Here is an 18,635-nt window from a genome sequence, read left to right as displayed (position 1 = left end):
ACTCTGGAAAGGCTGGGCGGTAGAACAACCCTCTCAGCAGTTGCCCTTTGCCTCTGCTTTTGGAATCATGAAAAGTTCATTGTCATTTCACCTTCAGTGTTGAACTTGCAATCTTAGAGGAAAGCGTTGTTAATGAGACACTGTGGGCAATTAGCTATAAAAGCAGAGACAAAACTTCTGGAAAAAAAAAAGCAGGCAATACAAAGATTGGCAGGTATTGCACAAAGTTTCTTTGGCTTGTGTTCATTACTTTGAGTGGAAAATACGTTTTGAGATTTGTCATATTATCCAATGAACAGAGGCTGAGGTACTGTTTTTTCCTGAAACACCAAGAGAATGGATTGGTCCTTCCAGCATTTAATGAATACTTACTTACCAAGTGCAAAAAACTGGGGGATACTTATGTAGGGTAAGGTATCTGGCCAAAAGAAGGTTACCATCTACAAGGGGTGTGCAGATGTGCAGTGACAACAACGGCTAACATTTAGGGACTGCTTACTATACGCGGCTAAACACTTTATATGTATTCACTCATATAATCCCCACAACAGCCCTAAGGAAACACTATTATCTCCACTTTACGGAGCAGGAACAGAGAGGTTAAGTCACTTGCCTAAACCTGCCTAAGCGAGTAAATGACAGAGCCAGAATCTAAACCTAGGTGGTCTGGCTGCAGAGCTAGGTTCTTAATCAGGGCATTTTCTGAGATGCTAATATTGCCCACAAGGTACAGAAGCACAGGACGGATTTTGACCCACTCCGGCCAAAAGCGGGCATTTATTTACTGTGCGTCTTGAAGGTCACCAGGTGGGCAGGAGGGCTGGGGAGGAGGCAGTGTGGGTACCAGCCAGCTGACGACCGCACGATCGGGTGCAGTGCCCGCGAGGGAGCAAAGCTGGAGGGGGACGCGGTGCCCGGGTCCTGGAGGTCCTGGAGGACGCGGCTGCTTCGTAAGGAAAGGGGAGCGAGAATGTCAGTCTAAGGGCGGCAGAAGGGAATTCCAGGCCACTCCCCCGCTTTCAGCGGGATGCCCCCGCCTGGAAGGCAGGCAGGCAGGCGGCAGGCGGGCAGGCAGGCGGGCAGGCGGCAGGCGGCAGGCAGGCGGGCAGGCGGCAGGGAGGCAGGCGGCAGGCAGGCGGCAGGCAGGCAGGCAGGCGGCCCACCCACGCTGCCTCCGGCGGAGCAGCCGGCCGGGCCGGTCCAGGTCTCCCGCCGGGCCCGGGCCGCAGCCCCGCAGCCCCGCAGCCGACCTTCAGGCCGAGGACGCCGGGGCTCTGGCCTCCAGCCCGGGGCAGGACTGCGCCCCCGCTCGCCGGGCCGCTGAAGGTCGAGGGGGCCGGCCCCCGCGCCGCGCCGCGCCGCGCCGCTCGGCTCCGGCCTCGGCCATAGGAGGCCGCTCTGCCACTCAGCCTGGCCCGGGCCGCGCCTCGGCCGGCCGACCCGGCATTGGTTGCATCACACTGGCCTCCGATAAGATCCTCCGCTTGGATTGGCCAGCGGCCCCGCCCCGGCCCCCTGCGTCAGAAGCTCGCGATTGGTGGGCCGCGTTGCCAAGGCCGGACGCAGCGAGGCCATTGGAGGCCGCGGGCCCGCCCCCCGGCGCGGTGAAGGTGAGAGTCTCCTCCAGCGCCGCGGCCGCGGGGACCGAGCGGCTCCAGACGCCGAGGGGGCCGGCTGCCCGAGCGCTCCGGCCATGGCGCCTCCGTCCGTGTTCGCCGAGGTGCCGCAGGCCCAGCCGGTGCTGGTCTTCAAGCTCACTGCCGACTTCCGGGAGGATCCGGACCCGCGCAAGGTCAACCTGGGAGTGGGAGGTAAAGATGCCGCGAGCAGGAGCAGCCGGGGGCGTGGGCGGACCCCACCCGGGCCGCGGGGACGGGAGGCGAGGCCGAGGCCCGGCTTGGCGCCGGCTGGAGAGGGGAGCTCGGGGAGGAGGCGACATTCACGAGCCTTTTTTCTGCTTGCCCATTTTACAGATGGGCACGTGGAGTCTCTGGATAAAAGGAGGCAAGGTGTGGTGTCCAGGGTCCACAGTACAGGGTTAACAGCCAGGACATAAACGCAGTTTTTCCAGTTCCCCATCCCGTGTTCTTTATACTACACCCTTTCGCCTGTTAATAAATGGGGAGGCCAGGAATGCTGGGAGGCTTGGTGTCCAGGTTGCTGGGGAGTGGGTGAAGGAGAACTCTAAGCTCAGGGAGCTCTGGTCTGGGTTAGTAAATATTTGATTGACTACCAGGTATCAATCAGTCCTTTACTAAGCCTTGTGGGGTAAAGACCGAGGCTTGTTTAGTCTCAAGGATTTTAAGATCAAGGTGTAATATAATAGAAATCTAAAATGCTCCTGAGACAGGCTAATACTGCCTGGGAGGATCTGGGAATCATATTCTGGCCCTCACAGCTGTGGCAGGAATGGGTAGAGATGGTTGGTGGGAAAGAGTGGAAAGGAAGTAAAGTTCACTTTTCACACATTCTTGTCTTCAGTTCTTGCTTGTATTTCTTGGACCTTGGACAGCTCAGAACATGGGCCTCAGTTTTCCCTTTTAGACTGGAGTGCCTCCACAAAGGTTCTAACCTTTGGTGAATTTGTTATTTCTGTCACCGTCATGTGAACGTTTGAAGCCCCACAGACAGTCAACCACAAAGACGTTGAAGAAAATGAGTACAATGATGGTCTGTGCTAAGGAACAGATTTAGAGTAAAAGGATTAGAAATTTTGGAAAGAGACAATCGAACTATTTTGTAGTAGAGGGTGGTGAGAGAGATTCAGAATCAGGCATCTAACAGTGGCTGTACATAGGACCTGTTGAAAATAAGTCTTCAGGGGCGCCTGGGTGACTCAATGGGTTGGGTGTCTGCCTTCGGCTCAGGTCATAATTGCGTGGCACTGGGACAGAGCGCCACTTCCACATCTGGCTCCCTGCTCAGTGGGGAACCTGCTTCTCCCTCTCCCTCTGCTCACTCCCCACCCCATGCTCTCTTTTTCTCAAATAAATAAATCTAAAAAAAAAAAAAAAAAAAAAAGAAGAAGCCTTCCCTAGGGAAGGAGTATGGGAGAGGGGTGAGAAAAAAAAAAAGCCATTAAAAAGTATGTTTTGGTGAAACTAGGTAATGGCTAGGTGGGCATCCATTATATTATTCTTGTGACTTTTGTATATATTTGAAATTTTCCATAATAAAGCATTTTTTAAAAAGTAAATACTACAAGTTTCACCCATGGAGAGTAAGTGATGTTTTTAACAGGCACATGAGGTGGGGAAGTATTGAAAGGTTGCCTTGAGTTGAATTGGAATTGGGCACCATTCAACCTCTTAATTTAAATCCAATTTAAATTTAAAATCCAATTTAAAACCTCCAAGTATTTATTTAGGGCCAGATATATATGTGTTGATGTTGACTTAACTACATCTTTTAAAAATGTTCAATTTTTTTGGACTCAATTACCATAAAGTTATCTTACAGGGTTTTTGTGAGAATCAAACACATTTAAAGTACTCAGAATATTATCTGGCAAATAAGTAGGGTTTATGTAAGAGTTGTTTTGGCATTTCTGTTACTATTATTGTTGCTTTTGGCATTTCTTTGGGTAGGTTGCTTAGAAGATGTTGAGTAAAACTTTTCAGCCTAAGAGCTGCAGAATGAAATCATTTCTGACATTGGTTCAGAAATAAACTGTCCGTGCAGAGAAAATGCCAGAAGTGTAGTTTGCAGTTTGGGTGGTCAAACTGCCAGCCCAGGCAGAAGTGTAGTTTGCAGTTTGGGTGGTCACCTCACCTGAGACGGTGCCTTTTCCCAGGAACCTGTTTCCCAGGAACCCAGGAACTTCACCTCCTTCTTATGAACAAATGATTTATGCATTTAATCTTATTTGATGCTTACAACAATTCTGGAGGGTTGTTTTCGACAGAAGGAAGGCTGAAGCCCAGATAGATGAAGCAGATTGTCCCAGATCACATGGCTATTGGTGATGGAACTGTCCTCTATTTTGGGTCCTTCAGGTGGTCCAGAGGCTGCCAGTGCACCCTGGTGGGAAGGACTAGGAGATCTGGGTACAGGCCAGCCCTGCAGCCCAGCAGCCCAGCAGCATGACCTTGGGAGGGCTATTTAACATCCTGGAACTCTGTTAAATGAGGAGCAGGGATGGGATGATGTCTCTCTAAAATTCTACTTGGAGGTTCTCTAGCACATTACATGTAGGATAATGTAATCAACATCAGTTGGCTGAGGATTAAATGAATAATTATGTGTGAAATGTGAGATATAAGTGAAAAGTGTGGTATGAATATTTTTCTTTTTGTGATCTCTTTTGTGGATGGCAGGTGCTCGGATAAGCGTCTGATTAGAGTAGAATAAGAGGTCTCCTTCCAGCTTCTGTATGGCGTAGCTCTAGTCGTACACATCCCCACATTCCTTTGTGAAGGAAATGTAATTAATCATCGACTTTGAGGAAGATACTTTTTTTCTCCCTATGTTAAGATAAAGCCCGGTGGAGATTATCCAGCTCAAGTTCTAGTGATGTTGGACATGTTTAAAATAAGCTGCAACTATTTATAATCTCACTACCTCATTCCTTCTTGTTGTTAGTTTCTCCCAAGATATTCTTGCTGTGACCATTTCCATAATTTCTTATAGTTAAGCAAAGCAGAGCATCACATTTAAGTATGACGTGCTCTGAGCTGACCATTTTAGTGCTTCTCAGAGTTTGAGACAAGTCGCTTCAAGGGGGGGCGGGGGGAGACATGGGGCCAGCCTCAGTACAGCATGAAGCAAGACATTTCTTCATAGACTCCAGTCTGTTCACATAAACTGAGCTTTCTTTTGTTCCAGATAAACTGCTCTTGTTTTAATATTTGTTGCGGTTTTAATGTGGATTTCTAGCATTTTCCCATAAAATTGTTGGATGTATGGGCTGTATCGGGTGTTGCTGAATACTCCCAGCCCCTCTTCCCAGGACTCTAGTTAGAAAAGGGTCTTTTATTTTTTATTTTTTATTTTATTTTTATTTATTTATGATAGTCACAGAGAGAGAGAGAGGCAGAGACACAGGCAGAGGGAGAAGCAGGCTCCATGCACTGGGAGCCCGATGTGGGATTCGATCCCGGGTCTCCAGGATCGCGCCCCGGGTCAAAGGCAGGCGCCAAACCGCTGCGCCACCCAGGGATCCCAGAAAAGGGTCTTAAGAGCATGCCTGGGGCAACCTGGGTGGCTCAGCGGTTTAGCACCGCCTTTGGGCCCACAGCCTGATCCAGGAGACCCAGGATCCAGTGCCACGTCGGGCTCCCTGCATGGGGCCTGCTTCTCCCTCTGCCTTTGTCTCTGCCTCACTCTCTCTCTGTGTCTCTCATGAATAAAAAAATAAAATATTAAAAAAAAAAAGTCATGCCTGTGTGCAGGGGCTCTTGGGTGGCGTGGATGAGGGAAGTGATGTTCTTTATCCTTGCTGCCACTACCTTAATCAAGACTTCATTCCACCTCTGTTCCCCTTTCCAGTTTATGTTTCATCATGTCACTCAGATGATCCTGTTAAAACGTACAGCTGTCCACATCGCCCTCTTGTTTAAATGCTTTCAGTGGTTTCCCCATTGAAACTACATCCTTTATTTTTATTTTTTTTTGAAACTACATCCTTTAAAAAGGATATCCTCCAAGACTCTTTGAGTCACTCCTTGCTATTGCTCCACAGATCCTATGTCTGAGCCATGAAAATGCAGATCCTCAAAAATTTACTTTCTCCAAGCCTCATGGGCCTTGCACAGGTGTTCCCTCAGTCTGGTGAAGGGAAGCAAAAGATACCACCCCAAAATATGCCCTAAGCTTGTTATTTTTAAGAAACTGCAAATACAGAGGCACCTGGATGGCTCAGTCAGTTGAGCATCTGCCTTCGGCTCAGGTCATGGTCCTGGGGTCCTGGGATTGAGTCCCACAGAGGGGTCCCTGCTCAGTGGGGAGGCTGCTTCTCTCTCTCCTGCTCCCTCTGCTTGTGCTTGGCTTTCTCTGTCAGATAAAAAAATAAAATATTTAAAAAAACCCAAACTTCAAATACAGTTGAAGCTCTGAAAACCAAGTTGAGGTTACCGTTTTGTAAGAAATATTTACATTTATAGGGGAAATACCCATTAGTAGGAGTGTCTCTCACATATGACTCTTAAGTCTCTAGGAACTTATCATTGGAGAGGCTGGGCTTAGGTCTGCAGAAGGTCACCTCCCAGAACTGACTCCCCACCCCCAACATCTTTTATCTTTAGCTGAAGGTGACAGTTAAGGTGATGGCTTTGGCCATTTTGGGGAGTTACTCAGTTTTTCTGGGTCTCTCCCATGTATGCAGGCAGTACAGGTTGTTAAATTTTTGTTTTTCTCATTTTAACCTGTCAATTTAATTATTAGACTGGCCAAACAACCTAGAAGGAGAACTCCCTTCTATGCTGGAATGCCCTTTCCTTGACTACCTTTAAAACTCTTACTCATTGTTCATCCTTCATTCTCTGTAAAATCTTCCCTGACTCGTTACAAGAGAATTAAGGGCTCTATATTCTATGTTTCCTCCAGGGCAGACAGTATCTTATTTTATCTTACCCATTTCTGTGTAGCTACTTGTAGCCAGTGTCTGGTTCTTGGTTCAGTAAGTCCTTGTTAAATGAATGAGTGAATAAAAGCATGAATGAGAAACTCCTGAGTCTGACAAACAGGAATAAAAATCCCCTGCCAGAGCAGGAATCATAGTTGTTACTGCTGTTTGACCTCATTTCTCTAATCACCCAACAGCCATCTGCTGTTCTGCTTCATTAGGGCAGTTAAACCAGGCATCAGGAATAACTCTGGAACTGAACCTGGGAGAAACTGGACGGTGAAGGAGGGTGGGGAAGCATAAGTTGGCCAATTTCTCTTTTGTCACAGTATGTACACAATGCTTCCTTGAGTCTAGTCATATTCCAGGATTTTTTTAGAGTAGTACAGAACATACAGTATAGGTAAAGAACAGTGGTACTGTGGCTTTATCTTTCCTATTTTATTTATAATACATGGTTTACCAATGACATCTTATTATAAATATAATACATATGGCATGATTATGTAATATACATAACCTCCAAATACAGATGTAAAGCATAATAGAACTGGCTTTTCTATGAACATCGACATTGTACATCTAAATAGGATCTTTTCTGTGTGGTATAGTCAAAGATGTGTTTGCTCTTGCTGCAAGTACCATTTCTGAAAATCAAATTTACTTTCAAAGGATAAAGATTTAGCACCATTAAGGTTATTCAAAATAATGAGACATCATGTCTAAAAATAATTCCAAAAGAAGAATTCCAAGAATATTATGAACAATGGTAGCATTGTGATCATAGATTTCATTCAGAGATAACTCTTAAAAATGGTTATGTTGCTATCTCTTTAAAAAAAACCAGACCGGGGTCCCCTGGTGGCTCAGTTAATTAAACATTTACCTTTGGCTCAGGTCATGATCCAGGGGTCCTGGGGTCCTGGGATGGAGCCTCACATCGGGCTCCCTGCTCAGTGGTATGTCTGCCTCTCCCTGTCCCACTGCCCATCCTCCTGCTCGTGCACTTTCTTTCTTTTGCTAGCTCAAGTAAATAAGTAAAATCTTAAAAAACAAACAAAAACGGACCAAATCCCACCTGATAAAATAGGCTTTTGACTTGTTTATAGGGAATCTGGTAGGCCAAGGTGTAGCATGTCAGTGTTGTAACAGTATTGTGAGTTATAGCCACCTACTCAGACTATGGTTGGTTAGTGGCTGTGTCAGTCTGGAGCTCTGTCCTCATTCTTATTACTAGTTTGATAATGCTTATCAGATTTGCAGATGACACATTCCTAGAGGGCAGAGTTAGTTGACAGAAGAAAGACCGCAAATCAAAATGATCTTATAAAATTTGATTGGGGGATCCCTGGGTGGTGCAGCGGTTTGGCGCCTGCCTTTGGCCCAGGGCGCGATCCTGGAGACCCGGGATCGAATCCCACATCGGGCTCCCGGTGCATGGAGCCCGCTTTTCCCTCTGCCTATGTCTCTGCCTCTCTCTCTCTCTCTCTCTCTCTCTCTCTCTCTCTGACTATCATAAATAAATAAAAATTAAAAAAAATTTGATTGGTTGTATACTTTTGACTGTAATTTTACACCTAGAAACTTTTTTTTTATAAATTAATTTTTATTGGTGTTCAATTTGCCAACATACAGAATAACACCCAGTGCTCATCCCGTCAAGTGTACCCCTCAGTGCCCGTCACCCATTCACCCCCACCCCCCGCCCTCCTCCCCCTCCACCACCCCTAGTTCATTTCCCAGAGTTAGAAGTCTTTATGTTCTGTCTCCCTTTCTGATATTTCTCACACATTTCTTCTCCCTTCCCTTATATTCCCTTTCACTATTATTCATATTCCCCAAATGAATGAGAACATACACTGTTTGTCCTTCTCCGGTTACTGTGGCCAAGTTCAAAAAGGGTGTTGCCTGAGTTCTCCTCTGGGATTTTGATGGAATCTTGTCTCACATTTAGATCTTTCATCTATTTTGAGTTTATCTTTGTGTATGGTGCAAGAGAGTGGTCCGGTTTCATTCTTCTGCATGTGGATGTCCAATTTTCCCAGCACCATTTATTGAAGAGACTGTCTTTCTTCCAGTGGATCGTCTTTCCTCCTTTATCGTATATTAGTTGAGCATAAAGTTCAGGGTCCACTTCTGGGTTCTCTGTTCTGTTCCATTGATCTATGTGTCTGTTTTTGTGCCAGTACCACACTGTCTTGATGACCACAGCTTTGTAGTACAACCTGAAATCTGGCATTGTGATGCCCCCAGATATGGTTTTCTTTTTTAAAATTCCCCTGGCTGTTCGGGGTCTTTTCTGATTCCACACAAATCTTAAAATAATTTGTTCAAGTCTCTGAAGAAAGTCCATGGTATTTTGATAGGGATTGCATTATACGTGTAAATTGCCCTGGGTAACATTGACATTTTCACAATATTAATTCTGCCAATCCATGAGCATGGAATATTTTTCCATCGCTTTGTGTCTTCCTCAATTTCTTTCAGAAGTGTTCTATAGTTTTTAGGGTATATTTTGAGAACCATTTGAATGGTAAATGGTTCTCCAACCTTTTATGTTCAGGTTGTAGGTGTCCTTCTGTCTAAAATGAGTCTCTTGTAGACAGCAAATAGATGGGTCCTGCTTTTTTATCCAGTCACATATTCTTTCAGTTCCTGCCTGTCTTGGAAGCTCTTTATCTCTCCTTCCATTTTGAATGAGAGCCTTGCTGGATAAAGTATTCTTGGTTGCATGTTCTTCTCATTTAGGACCCTGAATATATCCTGCCAGCCCTTTCTGGCCTGCCAGGTCTCTGTGGAGAGGTCTGCTGTTACCCTAATATTCCTCCCCATGAAAGTCAGGGACTTCTTGTCTCTTGCTGCTTTAAGGATCTTCTCTTTATCTTTGGAATTTGCAAGCTTCACTATTAAATGTCGAGGTGTTGAACGGTTTTTATTGATTTTAGGGGGGGATCTCTCTATTTCCTGGATCTGAATGCCTGTTTCCCTTCCCAGATTGGGAAAGTTTTCAGCTAGGATTTGTTCAAATACATATTCTGGCCCTCTGGCCCTTTCGGCGCCCTCAGGAACCCCAATTAAACGTAGGTTTTTCTTCCTTAGGCTGTCATTTATTTGCCTTAATCTGTCTTCATGGTCCCTTAATTGTTTGTCTCTTTTTTCCTCAGTTTCCCTCTTTGCCATTAACTTGTCTTCTATGTCACTCACTCGTTCTTCCACCTCGTTAACCCTCGTCGTTAGGACTTCTAGTTTGGATTGCATCTCATTCAATTGATTTTTAATTTCTGCCTGATTGGATCTAAATTCTGCAGTCATGAAGTCTCGTGAGTCCTTAATGCTTTTTTCTAGAGCCACCAGTAGCTGTAGAATAGTGCTTCTGAATTGGCTTTCTGACATTGAAGTGTAATCCAGATTTTGTAACTCTGTGGGAGAGAGGGCTGTTTCTGATTCTTTCTTTTGAGGTGAGGTTTTCCTTCTAGTCATTTTGCTCAGTGCAGAGTGGCCAAAAACAAGTTGTATTGGAACACGGGGGAGTATCACTGGTCCGTCCAGCTGGTCTTCTGGGGGAGGGGCCTGCTGTGCTGATTTTCAGGTGTTAGCACTTGGGGGAGCTGCTCTGCCCCTGCCTGCTGCAGGGCTCAGCGGGGGTTGTTTACCCCGTGAGGCCCCAGGAGGAACAGCCGCAGTTGCTATGGCAACTCTGGAAGCCTGGATTCAGCCTCCGCAGGAACTATGGGGCTCGGGGCTCTCGGTTCTCCGTCTGCAGGGCCTGGAGGCTCCGGGGCGGGGCCGCTGATCTGCTCAGCTCGGGGCAGGAGCGTCCTCGCTGTCCGGGCCCTCCCGGCCTCTGCCTGTCCCGGGGAGGCCGGATCCTGGGCTGTGTCCCGGCGCCCTGTGCTCCGGGCCTGCGCTGTTGGATTCGCGCTCCCGCCCTGCAGCTCCCTCCCTGGAGCCGCTCCCGAGCCCCTCCGAGCTGCTCCGGTCCGCGTGCGCGCTGCAGCCCTTAGGGAGCTCGGCGCACTCTCCTGCGCTCGCAGGTGTCTGTTAGTGTCCCCGGGAGCCCGAGGGCATCCCCGCCCTCCTGGGTCCTGCTCCAACTCCCTGCGAGCCCCTTTCCGCCCGCCCGGGAAGGTTGGTGCAGCTCCTGCTCCTCCGGGACGGGGCTCTCCTGTCCTGGGGACACTCGCCCCGGCCTCAGCCCGGCTCCTCGCGGGGCCCCTCCCCCTCGGAGGCCTTTTGTTTCTTTATTTCTTTTTCCCCCGTCTTCCTACCTTGATAGAAGCGCGGACTCTTCTCACTGTAGCATTCCAGCTGGTCTCTCTTTACATCTCAGGCCGAATTCGTAAATTTTCAGGATGATTTGAAGGTTATCTAGGTAATTTGGTGGGGACAGGTGATTTGGGGACCCTGCTCTTCCGCCATCTTGCCCCTCCCTCCTAGAAACTTTTTTCTAAGGGAACACTCATGAATATGTGTAAAGGTATAAGAATATTTATCATAGTGTTTATGTAATCAAATAATTGAAAGCAACACGAATAGTTAATAAGTTATGCCTGGAAAGGAATGTTGTCTAGTCACTAAAATTGTATTGTAAATGGATCATGAGCCTGAGTGGCTCAGTCATGTAGCTTCCAACTCTTGATCTCAGCTCAGCACTTGATCTTAGGGTCATGAGTTCAAATTCTGTGTTGGGCTCCACACTGGGCATGGAGCCTACTTAAATAAACAAACAAGTATGTAAGTAAATAAGAAAAATGCCCATTGCATTCATAATAAGAGAAATGTGAATTAAAACTACCCTGAGGTACCATTTGCATCCTCATACTGACAAAAATTTATTCTGGATGAGGCTGTGGGAAGCAGACACTTGTATGTGGATGGTAGGAATGTTAACTGATAAAATCCCTATGGAGGCCAATTTGGATATATCTGTCAAAACTACAAATACACATACTTCTTAGCCAACTCTTCATTTTCAACCCTGCATCTTCTGGATATAGTTACCTGTAAGATGACATGAATTAGGTTGTTCATTGAAATATTTTTTTGTACTAGCTAAAGACTGGAAACAACTCAAATGTCCATTAACAAGGGACTGGCAAAACAATTACAATTTGTGGTACATTCATCAGTTATGCAGCTGTTAAAAAAAAAAAAAAAGAATGAAAAAGGGCACCCGGGTGGCCCAGTTGGTTAAGCATGCAACTCTTGATTTCAGCTTAGGTCATGATCTCAGGGTTGAGGGCTCCCTGCTCAGGCTATCATCTGCTTGAGATTCTCTCTCCCTCTGCATCTGCCTCTGCCTCTGCTCCTCCCCAACTTGTACTCACGCATGCTCTCTCTCTCAAAATCTTAAAAAAAAAGAAAGTTACTCCATGCACAGATAAAAAAAAAAAAGATCTTTAAATAGAAAAGCAAGGAACAAAACATCGTATAGTATGCTACATGTTACCTTTTATGTAAAAAAGAGGACATAGGGCCTATATTTGCTTGTATGCATACGGAAATTCTGGAAGGTTACAAAAGAAAATAAGAACAGCTGTTATTTATTGGAGGGTGGGATTTGGAAAGAGGTAGTTGGAGGATTAGGATGGGGGCGGACATGTGAATATATCACCTAGTAGAAGAATAATTAATGACAACGAAAAATGCTCATTTTAAAAAAAAGATTTATTTATTTATTTATTCGTGAGAGACACAGAGAAAGGCAGAGACATAGGCAGAGGGAGAAGCAGGCTCCTCCTCGCAGGGAGCCCAATGCGGGACTCGATCCCTGATCCCGGAATCATTCCCTGAGGTAAAGGCAGATGCTCAACCACTGAGCCACCCAGGTGTCCCAAATGCTCATATTTAAGAGGAAAAAAAATGTTGAAAATTTTATATACAATATGATGCATATTTTATAGAAGAACATACTCATGTAAAATAAAGCTTAGAAGGTTGTACACCAAAATGTTGATACTCTATCTCTGAGGCCTGGGATTATAATGTTTATGACATTATAATTTATTAAATAAATAATAATAATAATAATTAAATAATTTATTATTTGTTCATAATGTTTATCATTTGCTTTCTGGGCTTTTAAAATTTTTCTACTGGGGATCCCTGGGTGGCGCAGCGGTTTGGCGCCTGCCTTTGGCCCAGGGCGCGATCCCGGAGACCCGGGATCGAATCCCACATCGGGCTCCCGGTGCATGCAGCCTGCTTCTCCCTCTGCCTGTGTCTCTGCCTCTCTCTCTCTCTGTGACTATCATAAATAAAAAAAAAAAAAATCTCTTTAAAAAAAAAAAATTTTTCTACAGTCAACATTTATTGTTCAGTAAACAATTTCAATCATCCTAAAAAGTGGTTTTTTTTTTTTTTAAGTCAAGGATTAATGTTGGGTTGAAATCAACAAGATAAAACAATCAGAATTACTCTTAAATTTTCAGTTTCAAAATCACTTGCAAAAGTGCGGGCCTGTTGGAGACCTAAACATTTCAGCAGAGTCAGATGACCCCTGTCAGGAATCTGCTCAAATGGTGCAAGCCACAGCAGCTGCACTCTAAAGCTATAATCCTAAGATAATCATATAGTATTAGAGGGAGAAAATATCAGTGATAGGATAACTGGACTAAAAATACTTTAAGCATATAGGTGGCTTAGAAATTTGCTGTAGGCAAGACTAAATATGAAATGGATTACATTTAGATCAATAAAAGTGTGAAATATGAGGTAGGAGGAACAGTCAAGATGGTCAGCAGTGGTAGAGAGGAGACAAAGATGTGTGCAGATATCGGATAGTTGTTGGGTGATTGTGTAACCATTTGCTGGAACTTTCAGCCATGGAGCCTTTGCTCGCCATTTGTCCCATTTCTGTTCTTATAGGAAAGGGGAGGAGGTCATCCTCCTCTCCACATTTTATGTTTGAAGGTCCTTAGCACTGTGAAGTAGCCCCTAGCACTCTTCTGGAAATTCCTTGGGGAGATGCAGAAGGAGGAAAACGAGGGCCCATGGCAAAACAGACCTCAGTGTGCCCCTACTATCAACATAGCAACTGGAAGGGGTTTCTCAGTGTGCAGAGCACTTTGACGTGCACTCTTTTCGCCAGTCAGGCTCCATGATGTCCCAGTTTTACTTCAGTGTTCTGTCTTATAGAGGTCACATACGTCAAAGCTCCAGTATCCATAAGGGTCGGAATGGCATCTGTCCTGCCTGTGCCACACTTAGCTTGGTGCCTGGTTCCAAAGCAGGCAGGCAGTCTTCAAAGGAGCTTTGCTTTCACTTCCCTTGCTCTTCTGTCCGATTGGAGGTGGAATGCGCCCCAGCCCCAGTGCCAACTCTTCCTCCAGTGAAGCCTGTCTCCTCCTCTTACATGACTCTCTGCTGTGTTCCAGCTTATCGCACAGACGATTGCCAGCCCTGGGTTTTGCCAGTTGTGAGGAAGGTGGAGCAGAAGATTGCCAATGACAATAGCCTAAACCACGAGTACCTGCCTATCCTTGGCCTAGTGGAGTTCCGGACCTGTGCTTCCCGCCTTGCCCTTGGGGATGACAGCCCAGCTCTCCAGGAGAAGCGGGTGAGTTTTGGGTAAGGATGCACAGTTGACCCTTGAACAATGTGGTGATTAGGGGTGTTGACCCCATGCTCAGCCGAAAATCCTTGTACCACTTTTGACTCCCGGAAAACTTAACTGCTGGTAATCTACTGGAAGCCTCATGGATAACATAGACAGTCAGTTAACACATACTTTGTATGTTGCGTGTAGTCTATTTGTATTCCTACAATAAAGTAAGAGAAAAGAAAATGTTACTAAGAAAATCATAAGGAAGAGAAAATACATTTACAGTACTATACTGTATTAAAAAAAATTCAGGTATATGTGGACCTGTGCACTTCAAACCTGTGTCATTCAAGGGTTGGCTGTATTTTATTTAGAAACTGCAAAGGTAAAAAAAGATTTAAATCTTAATTTGGTTTAAAGTATTAGGTGTTACGTCTGTTGAACTGTCCACAAATAGGGGTTTTAAGTAGTGTGATCTTAGGATCTGATAGTGTACATGATGTGGCCATACACCAAGCATGGCTTCTTTGATTGTTCTGTTTTATGCAGTAGGTAATCAGGTTGTGGCTGCTGGGTCTGAAGTAGTCAGTGGAAATGCCAAGCCAAGGGAATTTTATGGAATGATCAAGAGATCAGGGTCTGGACCCAGATCTGCTCCTTCTTTGACCAGGGGCAAGTCATTTACCCTGACATCTCATCTACATGTTAGGAAAGGACCAGTTTGTGGTTCATGATCCCACAGGGAACAGTTGCATAGGGGAACATTTAAGGGGCCTCTGAAACTCCTGAAAAAAAAGAAGTTTGGTTTTTCTTTCTTTCTTTCTTTCTTTCTTTCTTTCTTTCTTCTTTCTTTCTTTCTTTCTTCTTCCTTCCTTCCTTCCTTCCTTCCTTCCTTCCTTCCTTCCTTCTTTCTTTCTTCTTTCTTTCTTTCTTTCTTTCTTTCTTTCTTTCTTTCGAGAGAGTGTGCACATAAGCAGGGTAGAGAGGGGCAGAGGGAGAGAGAGAATCCCAGGCAAGCTTCATGCCCAGCACAGAGCCTGACCTGGGGCTTAATCTCACAACGCTGTGATCATGACCTGAGCCAAAATCAAGAGTCGGATGCTTAACTGACTGAGCCACTTAGGCACCCCCATCCCTGAAATTTTATGCTGAATTCTGTGTGTATGTGTATTTCTGGGGAGAAAGTTTATAGCTTTTATTTTTTATTTTATTTTATTTTATTTTTTTATATTTTATTTTATTTTATTTTATTTTATTTTATTATTTTATGATTTTTAAGTAATCTCTACACTCATTGTGGGGCTGAAACTCAGAACCCTGAGGTCAGGAATGGCATCCTCCCCTGACTGAGCCAGCCAGGGGCCCTGCTCTTACAGGATTTTCGGGAGTCTGTGGCCCCAAAAGCTCAGGAGCCACTAGTCTAGGTGCTCTGCGAAGTCCTGCCAGTTCTAGCATTCTTTAATTCTCCTAGCCTTGATCTTAGTTTCTCCCATTTAAGTGCTTCTTAAGTGTATATATTCTATGTAAACGAGAGACATGTGGAAGAACACATCTGGAAGCACATACAGCGAGATGAAGGGCATATGTGGCAGGAATGGTTTTGTAGACCTTTTCAGTGTTGTAAGGATTCAGAGGACAGGGGTGGTGGTAGGGGTAGAATTGGGACATGAGCTGAACCTTGGGGAACGAGGCCAGGACTCTGTTCCCAATTCTGGCTATATATTAGTACCACCTGGGGGTTCTACACACATACAGATGGGTGGACCCCAGTCTAGACCAGTTCAGTCAGAATCTTGGAGGTACCACCCTTACCTGCCCCTTCACTCCCAGTGCTCCCCTCTTCCCCTGTAGGTCCCTTCCCTGCGAGGGCATGATTTTAAAAGCTCAGTTGCCTGGGTGGCTCAGTTGGTTAAGCACCTGCCTTCTGCTCAGGTCATGTTCTTGGGGCCAGGACCGAACCCTGCATCATGGAGAGTCTGCTTCTCCTCCCTCTGCTCTCCCCATTGCTCATGCTCTCACTCTCTCTCTCTCTCGCATATTCTCTTGTCTCTCTCAAATAAATAAATAAAATCTTAAAAAAAAAATAAAAGCTCCCCTGTTGACTCCAAAGTCCTGCCAGCATTGGGAACCACAAAGTACAGTGGAAGGAAAAAGGAGAGGCATTTGTTTGGAGTAGTGGGAATGCAGGGACAGGAGGCAGGTGGGTCTAGGTTGAAGAGACATCTACCTGACTGGAGCTGGGAGCATGTCCAGCCTGATTTTGGCACCCTGACTAGGGGAAACCACCTGACGGCTTGAGCAGGAGAGTTACCCAGTTCAAGTGTTTGAAGAAGATAAAGCTGGCTGCAGGAGCAGGATGGAGATGGGCTTATTAAGCTTTTGCGATAGTCCCGTTAGGTGTTGTTCAATTGAAGCCAGCTGCCCTTGCTGCTCTTTTGGGCTTGTGCTGTAGTGCAAGCCTCATGCGTGGAAGGGACCGCATCTTGGAGCTATCTGGTTTATTCCCCACAGGCTGTTTCCCAGATGCCTCGATAAGCAGGCATTTGGCAGGGAGTGAAATGAGGGGCACATACGCACCATCTTTTATATCAGGAGGCAGGGAGGCTCTGGGTGAAGGTTCTGGAACTTGGGTCAGTGATTAGGCAAGTCATGAACCAGTTTTGCTGGCTGGCATCGGGACACTGAGGAGAGTCCCGATGAGTTTGAGCGTGGAGGACTTTGGCAGCTAGGGTTCTCTTGTGGGATGCCATGGATAGATTAGATGGAATTCTGTTGTTGAGAAAGAAAAACCATTTCTGTGTTGGGGACCTTCTTCCTCTGAAACTGTGCGTGTGCCCGTCCTGGGCAGGTACTTGTCCCTTTTCCTGGTGCTCCCATTTGGATCATTTCATTCTGAAGGCTTGTGGGACCTGACCTTCCCTCCTAGCCTACTTTGTCCTCTGTTGTATTTTTGGTCAGAGAACAGGTTTAGATGGCAGTCTGTAAATATTTGAAGGGTGTTTTTTTTTTTTTTTTTTTTTCTTTCCAGGATGGCAGGGGATGGTTTAGGATGCTCTCTTGGCATCTGTATCTCCCTAGGTCCTGGCTGGTTCTGAGCTCAGAGTCTTTTCTTTTTCCCTGAATGTCCTCACCATCCCCAAGCTGCTTAGTTCAGCCCACCATCCTCTTATTTGGATTCTTGTGATAACCTCCTGTCTCTAGTCTCCTCCCCATTCTATTAGATTCTCATAGTGCAGGGGCACCTGGGTGCTCAGTCAGGTTGTTTGCCTTTGGCTCAGGTCATGATCTCAAGGTCTTGGGATCGAGCCCCCCATTGAGCTCTCTGCTCAGGAAGGAATGGGCTTCTCCCTCTCCCTCTGCTCCTTCCTACTGTTTTTGTTCTCTCCCTCTCTCCTTCTCTTGCTCTCAAGTTAAAAAAAAAAAAAAAAGATTCTGCACAGTGCAGGTAGGATGATCTTCTGTAGAAAAAAAAAAAATTGCTGATAATCATGTCACCTGCTCCCAACCTCACACACAAACACAGTAGCCCCTCCATAATCTACAGGGCAAATCTAGACTTTGAACTGGACATGTGGTATATTTTGTAGCCAGCCTTCATCCTGTTCTAGTGACTCACAGCCCACACTACCATTCCAGGAGCCTCTAAGTCCTGCAGGGCCTGACCAAGGGTCACTTCCATGATGAATCCTTAAGAGCCGAGTTTTCACAGGACTTAGTTCATAGTTTAGGAATAACAATACTACTGTGCTTACTATGTTGTATAATTTTCTAAGTCTGTGTCTCACACTTCCCTCAGGGCAGAGGTGATGGCTTACTTATTTATCTTGTACATAATTAGTACATACTAGGTCCTAGCCTGGCATTTCAGAGATTCTCAGATGTTTGAATTCACTCATTCAGTCAACAGGTGAGTGCTTAACCTCAGTAAGCACTGTTTTGGAGAAGCTAGAGCACAGTGCTGACCAAAAGACCCAAAATCTGCCCTGGCTTACAGATTTGTGTGGAGAAGCCAATTGCAAATGTCATAGATAAGAATATGATAGAGTATGTTAAAATAATATAAATGTTGTTAGAAGAGGTGCATTAAGGGTGCTGAGGGTGGGAGTTGGGGTAGATGTGGTTTTCACAAGAGTGGTCATGATAGAAATAGAAATGACATTTCAACCAAAACTTTTTTTAAAAAAACATTTATTTATTTGAGAGAGAGAGCACAAGGGCAGGGGCAAAGGGAGAAGGGGGGGGAGAGTCTGAAGCAGACTCTGTGCTGAGTGTGGAGCCCAATGTGGGGCTTGATCTCATGACCCTGAGATCATGACCTAAGCCGAACCACGTCAGATGCTTAACCAACTGTGTCACCCAGGCGCCCCTCAGCCAAAACTTGAAGGAGATGAGGCATCAATGAATGAATGGACCAGAAACCAATTAGTAATCTTGTCTTCCCTTAGATTTTTCTTCTCAAGATTTAACATTACCAGGTCCATCAACCATTTTGAGGAGCCCTGTTTTCTATACTTACCAGTGCTGCTTACT

The 18,635-nt window shown here is 45.6% G+C and overlaps 1 protein-coding gene across 2 annotated transcripts in view; it reads left to right on the top strand.

The window, feature by feature from the left end:
• The first annotated feature begins 1,594 nt into the window (after window positions 1-1,594).
• Window positions 1,595-18,635, top strand: part of GOT1 (glutamic-oxaloacetic transaminase 1) — a 28,250-nt gene continuing 11,209 nt past the window's right edge. The window contains exons 1-2 of one of the 2 annotated variants that reach the window (XM_055300333.1): window positions 1,595-1,811; window positions 13,939-14,120. In XM_055300333.1, the coding sequence (XP_055156308.1) occupies window positions 1,694-1,811; window positions 13,939-14,120 (300 nt within the window). In that variant the 5' untranslated portion in view covers window positions 1,595-1,693. The remainder of the gene's footprint in view (window positions 1,812-13,938; window positions 14,121-18,635) is intronic. The other variant, XM_055300332.1, reaches the window with a different exon arrangement.

Source organism: Nyctereutes procyonoides, unplaced genomic scaffold (assembly GCF_905146905.1).
Source record: "Nyctereutes procyonoides isolate TBG_1078 unplaced genomic scaffold, NYPRO_anot_genome, whole genome shotgun sequence".
Lineage (NCBI taxonomy): Eukaryota > Metazoa > Chordata > Mammalia > Carnivora > Canidae > Nyctereutes > Nyctereutes procyonoides.
The sequence above is the reverse complement of the archived record's forward strand: the minus strand, read 5'-3'. Positions and strand labels throughout refer to the sequence as shown.